The sequence below is a fragment of the Lolium perenne genome, chromosome 6 (genome assembly GCF_019359855.2).
Source record: "Lolium perenne isolate Kyuss_39 chromosome 6, Kyuss_2.0, whole genome shotgun sequence".
NCBI lineage: Eukaryota > Viridiplantae > Streptophyta > Magnoliopsida > Poales > Poaceae > Lolium > Lolium perenne.
The window spans coordinates 98,722,015-98,731,750 of record NC_067249.2 but is presented as its reverse complement, the minus strand read 5'-3'; the positions used below and the strand labels follow the sequence as shown (position 1 = coordinate 98,731,750).

Below are 9,736 nucleotides of genomic sequence, written 5' to 3'. Positions count from 1 at the left end.
CTTGGTGAATAAACTCGTTGGGACCTGATGTTGTAATATTCATTAGAAGTAGCTAATTAAGTTGAAGAGAGAACAATAGAAGGATCGATCGATCTTGCGTATGTGCACGTGCATGTAGATGGAGGACGACTGTCGCGACTCAGGAAAACAATCGAGCGGTGAAACAAAATGGTTGACCTGCTGCTGGAACGCGGGGCTGATTGATCGATCGATTAGGTGTGGTTCGATTAGATGATACATGCTTAACATAACAGTGTCCTTCTTTCGACGCCGGGCCATTCCTTCGTGTCTGCGAAACAGCGCACCCAGGCGGAAGACACGAGGAGCGAGTATACCTGGACCGGGTTACGTCGATGTGCAGGCGGAAGCCGCTGCTGATCCACGAGTTCGGCAAGTCGCACGCAGAGACTCTGGGTTCACCAGTGCGCAGCGGGACGCCCAGTTCGGCACGGTGTACGCCAAGATCTACCAGTCGACGCGGACGGGCGGGCTGGCCGTGGGCATTCCCATGGCCGACGGCATGGAATCCTACGGGAACGGCTACGACGTCATCTTCGCCGTGGCGCCGCCGTCCAGCACCGTCATTCTAACGTCGCAGAGCTGGAAGCTCAAGCTGCTTGGCAAGGCATTGGCCCGAGTAGCGGGCAGCAATTGCGGTAACTAGCCAATTCGTTTAAGTGATCAGCAGCACGCCATCACAGAGTAAGAATGTGCGCGTGTGTTTTACATGTGTGAGTTAAGCTCTCCTCGAGATGATTCGGAATCACGAGATAGCTATCATGTGGCAAAGTTTATGATGAAAGTCTGCTTGCATTGCAGCAGTATCTTTGACATATGATAATGTACAGGTTTATTATCTTGGACCACAGTGGCATTATTAGTAGCACGCAAATATGCACATTCATGCTTTTTTGCCGATCGGACATCAGACCGGCAGGAAGAGCTCATGAACAACAACTATGTTGTCTCGGCGAACCCAATCTTCATATTTCCATAGTCAAAGACCGTGTGATAGGCTTCCATGAATATATCACCCAAGATCCTGCGACACCAATTTCTCATTGTCAGAACCGAGGACAGCAAGTTCATGGAGCGTTTTCTTTCAGTTTTGAAGATGCAAACATCTTGCTCTTTTTTCTTTTCTTTTTAATGCCTAATAATTCCTAAAACTCTGAAACTAACAAACATAGTATTTTTTTTTTCTGAAGAAGAGGTATCATAAACAACTTTTATATTGACTAGTAAGTATGCCCGTGCGTTGCAACGGGAGAAAATAATCCAAGATATCTCACTTGATGTCACATCGCCCACACTAATGTTGGTATTGTCGGGCGCACATAATGGGTGTCATACAATTAATTAGAAAGCACTTTGGTCAAGATTTCAAACTATACCCGAGCATTATGAAGAAGATTTTTTTTTCGAAGCAATTTCAAAAATAAAAAATTGATCCAACTATGATAACGATTTATTATGAGGTGTCTTTCGAATCTAAATTTAATGTATTGTAAAACTCACTCTTTTTACCCCACTCACATATATTGTAGTTTCTATAACTACCCAGTATCTCCCTTTCTTCAAACATAAATTTTAAAACAAGCTTGATATAACATAAATATTAAGATAGTGTTTCTCAACAATTAAAAAGAAAGCACGTGGATCAAAGGTTTCGAAGCACAAACGAAATTTTCTTCCTAGGGAAATTTCAAGAATAAGAAATTTGATCCAACAATGAAAACGTTAAATTGTTAAATTGTGAGTTGTGTTTCAGATCTAAAATTCAAGTTCTTTGAAAGAAATTTCATTCATGATTTGCAAAACACACAAAAAATTGAACCAAGACCAATTGGTGGATCAAAGTTTAAAAAATATAGACATTCATATATAGAATCCGACATGTGCTCACATCTGGTGCACGAACAAAAAACCGATAGTTACCCTGATATGTTTCTTAACAATTATTTGTCCATAACCATATGATCATTACATTAGCATGAATAACGTGAGCATCTTGAACATGAATATGAGTACATAGTGAGAAAACACATCAACCATTAAAGCTTGTTCATGAAAATATTTCACACGAAAATCTTGAGAAAACAAATCCGAGCTCACATCTAAGAAAACTTATCTGGAAAGATATCAAGAAAAAACTGAATCAGGCACCATGCTTTTTTTTTTATGGATCCAGCCACCATGGCCATGCCCCGATCACCAACGCCTTGGAGGTAGGGGATTGTTCCTAATTCCTGAATTCATTGTAAGGTAACTAATCAATAGAACCGATAGGGTCATTGACTCCTAGGTCAGCTATGTCGCGTGTAGCTTTCCAAATCTGCTGCAACCATAGGGAGTGACATGCATGTTCTATAATCAAATAGGCCTTGGTTAGCTGCCGATGAGAGATCAAGCTTTCTGCTAGAGGCCTAAACAACGCATGTCGTGGAGTTCACCCAGCCGGCGCTCCTAATTCTCACGGTCTCACGAAAAATGATGGAAAGCAGTCCATCTTGGGTGACGGTCCCCATGGTGCTCAGCTGCTCGAACGCCTCGAGGAACATCAGTACCCGCCCCTCCTAATTGTACTCGCTGTTGAAGAAAGGCATAGCAATGGAACTTGCGGTGGACCATCAAGCTCACTGATGACCGCTTGAAGAGCTCCTTCATGGTATGCATGGCGAGCCATCGCTGCACATGCCCCACATGATGACTCCAAGACTGTCGAAACATTGCGGCTGCCAAAGCATGTTGTGAGAAGGCGGGGCCTATCTTCGAGCTTGGTGTTGTATGTGAAGTGAGCACATGCTGCGACATCCTATCTTCGAACTTGGCATGTCCACCATCAACCAGTGATGTCGCCGTTCACAACTTGTTGTTCATCATGTCCACGCCAGAGAATAAGAAGCAACCCAGGTGGCCACGAGCAGTACATGTCCCGCACGTCGGCGCCTACCTGGCTAGATGTACTGCCGCGCTCCACCTTGGCTGGTGCCTCGCGCGTCCGCACACACCCACCTAGACCTGCCTCGCCGGGCGTACTATCACACAGCGTGCAGCTGCACTGCGCCGTCTACCTAGTATGTTGTGCTGCGTGGCACGCACAAGCGGCATACCACACTATCCACGCGACCCTCTCATCTCCGACCTCGAGACGATCAAAGCAGACCGCCCGTACCAGCAGCAGGATGATAAACCGTCATCACGTGTATCGTTAGTTCGCTGGATTGATTGGTTGGCGATCAATATTTTCTTTTCTATCGCATCGCATCGCAGCGTCCCGTTTCTCGCCAGATTGATTGACTGACAATCTATTTCCTTTTTATCGCATTGTAGCCGCCCGAGTTCCTCACCAGTATATACGGGCCTGCACCTGCCGGATTCCTGACGATGCACAATGGAAAGATGATTGCTTTCCAGGCCGTGCACGATAAAAAAAATTAAGAGTTGGAAGGAAAAGAAACAACAGACCAAATCATACGGACCTCGGCGGATTCCGCATCTCCTCCTCGTACCGTGTTAGAACTCTAGATGCGCCGCTTCTCCATATACTCCAACGGTGCAGGGCGTCAGCCAACTCTTCACATATGCATCAGAGCATCAGACCTGTTTGGTTCAGATTTTATCTTGCACAGGACGGGAGGACAATTCAAAAAGAGTCCTGCATGATCGAGATCCACTTACCGTACCGTTGCGGCTGTTCCAGCACGTCAATGCCCCCTCTCCAGCATCCTCAGCACCACCGGCTGGTGGGGCGGCATCTGCAAGACACGAATGTACCGCTTTGAAGAGGAAGGGTTAAGTAGTCCGGAGACGCCAGCCCTGGACGTTTTTCGACGAGCCACCTCCTGCCGCTTTGATCCGGCAAGCCGCCGGCCATAAAAAAACGCCGATCCCCCGTCTCAAACCGTATATTGATTCCACGACGCTCCTCCAACCCGCAGTTGGGCGGCACGCGGGAATTATTCGCGAAAGCCGCCGAGGGCGCCGCGACGGGAGGCCAACTGAATCCGCGAAAGCCGCCGAGGGCGCCGCGACGGGAGGCCAACTGAATCCGCGGCGTTGGTGACTGCATGCCGGTTCAGCGCTGTGGATCTAGCTGCTGCTGCTGCCCACGTCACAGCCACTGAAGGGCTTGAGAAGCGTGCCCTAGCTGTGTTGTGGAGTTCGCGCTCGCCGGGACATTGGCGTTGCGGAGGCACACGTGGAGCCGGTTGCCGTCGTCCACGGCCGCCATATACCGCAATAGAGATCGTGGGGAGCTACGCCTGGAAGCTCTAGCCGGTGTCTTACGTGGTGCTTGCAATATACTCCGTATACAGGAAATAAGATCGATCGGTTTCTTTTACAACTCAGTACAAACAGGAAGAGATAGCAAACAAACGTTTCCTATACGAACACGAAACTGCGAGCGAAAGTGGGACGAGCGACGACGGACGAAGAAAATCAAACGAACCAAAACGGACCAAACCACGGAAACGCTTCTTCCTTTATTATTAGGTATAGATTCCAAGAAAGCTGTGAGATCATAACACGTGTATAACTTTACCAGAGAGGGCCACCGGAAGGAGGAGCGTCCATAGCTGAGAATCCACTCATGCATCGGGTATCATCACCCTCACCAATCTTCACTATGTACTGGACAACAGAAATCACAAGTCAAACCAAATCAGCACTAACCGGTAATAAAGCTTGTGTGGCTCTTCAATTATATATGCACGTAAGATTTTATAATTGATAACTGATATAGTAAGGATCGAATCTTCAAAAAATCTGCGGGAACAACATATGGAATCTTAATAAAAAAATGATACTTGCTAAAACTGATAGATAATCTGGACACGCATAAAATACGAGAGGTAATAACTAGGGACAAGAAGCAATACTTGTTCGGGTTTGAGCACAAACTGTTTGGTCCCGATGGAGAAGGCGACGTCAGGCATGAATTTAAGTTCTCCACAATCCACGAATGATTCTTCCGCAGGGATAGGAATATGGTCACATATCTGCAAAGTTGAATAAGTTAGATTTTGTTTCTGGTTCAACTGTGTGTTACAGTGTGATTCTTCCATTGGTATTACAAGGTAGGAAACATGCCTCGTTAATGGTATGCAATATAGAATCCTCAGTCTGATTATCTGCAACATGCTTCACCGTCCATTGAACAATCCATTCACAAGCTTTGCACACAATAAAACCATTTGATGTCCTAACTTCATCTTCTAAACTTTGAATACCGGCGTTGTCGTCACTATGTACATAGGAAGGAACGTAACAATGCCAACCATCGGAACATAAGGAATACAATGTGAATGGTCAAAAGGAGACCAAACCTACTTCTGTATGTACTTCCACTCTTCATCTATTGAATTCTAAATTCCTTCAATGCCGGTTAGGGAAAATTATTCCAAGCAAATCAAAGAATTTCGGTACGTTGAGAAATATGGCAATTAACACTACTGCATAAATGATCTTTTTTTTTGTTGGTACTACGAAATATGGCAATTAACACTACTGCATAAATTATCCTCAGGGTATAAATACATATATTTAACTACACGCCTTGGAAACGACTACACAAGATTGTTGTCATGGCTCTGCCGCTGTATGTTATATACGTCGCCCTGTATGCGGTTGTAAATAAGAGACATAACAAATGAAGGTATTTTCAAAGTGTTGTAAACAGAATGCGCGAGCAATATTCTGACATATAAATCATATGTATTAATGAATTCATATCATATGTATTAATGAATACATATTATATACACTATAATTGCCCACACACTAATTATCCTCTTACTTGCACAATATCTATGTTTCATGTTTTAATGCATATTTCACAGCATATAGATTGTGCAGAACATCCATAACTACAACAGGTACAAGCGAGACTCAACTCTTACCTTACACCATGAGGTCCAACAAAGAAACATAAACGAAGTATGTCACATATCCTTCTTGGCAATATCTGCATCATAGTCCCGGAAAAGAAGAGTTTACAAGCCTTATGCATCACAGATCAAGCTAGAAAGCAACTTTTGGAAATGAGCAAACCCGCTTTAGCAGCAAATCCAGGATCTGCCGCCCAAACTTTGAAACAACGTTCTTGCACGCTTTGCTCACTCTCCTAGGTATACCAATTCTCCAATTTATTTCCGTAATTATCGCCTGTATATATTTCAGTACTGATTCAGCAAACACATAGAGACTAAAGGAAAAGAATGGAAAATGAACCCACCGGAGATGACTCTATGATCTATCGACAAAGATGTTATACCTAATATGCTTCAAAACGTGTCATGCTGGTCTATTAGGTTTTATTTTGATGATCTTCACATTATGTAATATTACTAGTTCTGCTTCTAAGGAGATGGTAATTGCGAAAATTATATATTTAAAGTTTTCTATTGAGCTTTTCCTTCTACTATAACTACCATAATTCAATCAAAAGAAACATCTACAATGGATCTAACCATACATTTTATCTTCACAATGGACATTTCCTCCACTAAAAGGTAAAATTCAAGGCAAAAACATATGGGTTATGGCCTAAATAGCGAAGGAATGTCTCGTTTAGGTTACTAGAAATGTTGATTGTGAGGTTTTATCGATAAATCAAGGTTAGATGCATTAAGTAAAGCCCCTTTCCTTACTTATGGGAATAAACATGAATAGATCTCAAACACATACCGTGGGGCCAGTAAGAAATGAAGTTCCCGAATCTACTATTGCTGCACAACCAGATTTACATAATCCTAATAGAAATACAGGTATAAGAAAATGATTAAAAACATTTTGTATTTATATACGACCATATACTGTGTATGATTTATCATGACAAGATGACATGTTAGTACCTGTGGAGTTTCCTCCAATCAAGACGTCGCCCATATCAAACTGAAGCAAGTGGGGCAAAATTTATGAGCACAAACTAGTTATTCCATCTTGAATTTCAAGATTACTCAACTAAACAAAATGGTTTCACCTTCCAGTATCCCTTCTTAGTAACAGGGACATAAGTATGGCTTCCCTTGTAATGATTAGGATCAACTCCTCCAAAAACTATTTCTCCTCCCTTCACTTGACCAGCATGTCGATTGAACCAGAATGAGAAAACGGGGCTACCAACCAGACCTTGGCTAACCATGTTATACCTATAATTTCGCTTGTGATGTCAGGGATAAGAAATCTTGTTATATGATACACATTTGGTGATACGATATGCCAGTAAATTAAAAGAACCCACAATATGCCAGTAAATTAGAAGAACCCACAGTGCACCATTTAGATATTAATATAGTACATAAAACAATACACATAAATTAAAATAGTCAAGTCTAGTGTTGATAGTGTTAATAAATAGGAAAAACAGACAAATTCAGTTAGGCAACATTTCTCACCAAACAGGTTCGGCACCCCCGAATGACATTTCTTTAAACCCAAGACCAACAATGCCATCAAATTTTCCAAGCATGAAAGTAATACTTGGTTCCAACGAAGCTTCAATAAAATTCTAATAGGGCAGCATAATAAAATTAGTATAATCTAAAATAGGATGCACATCACATTGCATAATATAAATGTGTCCTTCTGGTGCAGAGCGTAAACCTGATTTTGCACAACTAGACCACCAACTTGCACATTGTCTTGGCTAATATAACCAACAATTGCACCAGTTTTGTAGTGAATTGATACCCTTTTTCCTGCAAAGATTGGAAATGAAATATTATATTCATGGAAAACATCATTTTCCTGGTTACTAGAGTTTAATCTAAACCATCTGATTAATGCCTAGGTGAAGAAAATACGTGGACAATGTGTTAGGATATCATCATCTCATAGTGCATACATGACCAGTAGGAAAATAGGCTATCGAGGACGTTAGAGATGAGGACTTCTTCACCGGCGATGGCAGATTCGAGCGGCAGGCATGGAGACAGGTTGTAGGTCGTAGGCATAAGCGGACCTAGGAAAATTTTGAAGTCTGGCCAAAATAGGCTTAGTGTGCTAATTTTGTATCAAATAGATATAAAGTAGGGGAAAAATAAGCATGCCGGCTGGCAGGAAGCCCGGGCGGCTGCCCGGGCAAGAGGGATGCTAGGTCCACCCTTTGTTGTAGGAGCAGGGCATGAGGAGGGAGGTGGTCCGGGGTTAGTGGTGCGGTGCGTTTGGTGGCATGTGTGTGATACTGTCTCACACGACCACCGGCAGTTGAGAACATGTCCACATTTGGTGTCGTGCTATTTGGCTAGTATGCCACCAATAACCTGTTTATTAGCGGTGTACCACTATATAAGACGTTAGCAATACTTCGGCCCAAAGATCCGCGACAGTATACCTTAGTGGTGCATCAGCTCGTTAGTACTTTCCCCGTCTATAAATAGATTTCTGAGGTTTATGTAAATTTAGATGTATCTAGACACTAAATAACATCTAGATACATCTAAATTTTGATAAATTTTAATATCTATTTAGAGACTAATGCAGTATTTTCTTTCCTATAAGCTATTTACTACATATGCATGGACAATATGTTAGATTAATAAACCTTTCTTCGTGTACGTGCTTGACCGGCTGGCTTTGTAACTCTTGTGCAAGTGGTATGCAGTCTGCAACAGAAGTTCCCAAAACATACACCCCATATTAGTGCTATCATAAATAATAACCAAACTGTTAAAGACTTGACGAGATTAGGGCACATACCGAAGAGTAGCACTCGGAGGAGGGCACCCAGAGGTTGGAGCTGCCTGTGTCGAAGATGACGGTGAAGTTCTGTGGCGGCATTCCGATGCCGACCTCACCGTAGTACTGAGTGTTTTGGTAGTTCTTCAGTATTACGATATCTCTCTTTGGCAGTGGCTGTGGCTCCTCGTTATGGACGAGGCCGTGGTGCTGCGCGAGGAAGGTCTGAGCGTCCTCTCCAGCGACGAGGAGGTTCTGGCCGACCGGTAGCTTCTTCAGCGCGATGCGGACCAGGCCCTCCACGGGCGTGCCGAGGAGGAGCACGGCGGAAAGGATGAGTAGGTGTTGGAGCGTGACGTGGCCGGTTCCCATGGCTGCGCTATGAGCTGCAAATTTAAGAGAGAAATTCCCCATCGCAATTACAAGATTTTTTTTTGTGAAAAATCAGATCACAGAGTACTAATAATAAGATGAAACATGATAAAATCGGTGAGCCATGGAAGTAGACCAAAATCATAATAAAACATTGGCTCGATCTGATCACCATCAAATCGAAAACCGGTTGAAACTTATTAGGGGTTCAGAAAACACACAAACAAGAGATATGCTGGATTGCAGTTCATAGATGATAAGTTTTTCTTAAGTATTCTACCTAGAGAAGAGAGAGAGAACTCACCGAACAACAGTGGTAGGGAAGGAGCAGAGTGCCCGGTGAACTTGCGAAGTGTGCAACATTGCATCATCTTGGGTCAATTTATAAACTTTGGCCGGTGGACATTGCAAAGCTACATGATCATTCCACCGTTGGATAATCCAATGCCCTTATGTGAGCCGTCAGATTAGGATGGGGTGATCATGTCACGCGGTGGATTTTGTTGGGTTCACCGCGGGATCACAAAGTTGTTGCAAGCTAGTGTCTCCGGTGGTCATGTACGATTGCCTAAAGAGGCAAAAATAGATTGCTTGTCGGTGGTGAATAACTAGTGTGCAACATGGCTTGTTAATCGCGAAGCATGAGAAGAAATGGAAGATGACACCATTATAACAAGCCAGT

The 9,736-nt window shown here is 43.3% G+C and overlaps 1 protein-coding gene across 1 annotated transcript; it reads right to left on the bottom strand.

Moving 5' to 3' along the window:
• Positions 1 to 957: 957 nt before the first annotated feature.
• Positions 958 to 9,061, bottom strand: LOC127310350 (aspartic proteinase oryzasin-1). Its single transcript, XM_051341034.2, has 13 exons — positions 8,704 to 9,061; positions 8,549 to 8,609; positions 7,609 to 7,703; positions 7,401 to 7,513; positions 6,986 to 7,154; positions 6,858 to 6,897; positions 6,691 to 6,755; positions 6,055 to 6,168; positions 5,904 to 5,968; positions 5,095 to 5,248; positions 4,884 to 5,003; positions 4,547 to 4,635; positions 958 to 1,042 (listed from the first exon to the last, which is right to left on the bottom strand). Exons 1-13 carry the CDS (start codon positions 9,052 to 9,054, stop codon positions 958 to 960), a joined length of 1,521 nt encoding a protein of 506 aa, XP_051196994.1. The 5' UTR covers positions 9,055 to 9,061.
• Between the last annotated feature and the right edge of the window lie 675 nt (positions 9,062 to 9,736).

What these genes read in the sequence shown, in the direction of transcription:
- LOC127310350 (XM_051341034.2), bottom strand. Translation starts at nt 9,054, where the DNA reads ATGGGAACCGGCCACGTCACGCTCCAACACCTACTCATCCTTTCCGCC. An exon ending in TTGTGCTCAAACCCGAACAA is followed by an intron (nt 4,636 to 4,883) that starts GTATTGCTTCTT and finishes TCTGTTGTCCAG; the next exon opens with TACATAGTGAAGATTGGTGA. An exon ending in CCTTCCGGTGGCCCTCTCTG is followed by an intron (nt 1,043 to 4,546) that starts GTAAAGTTATAC and finishes TTGGTGTCGCAG; the next exon opens with GATCTTGGGTGATATATTCA.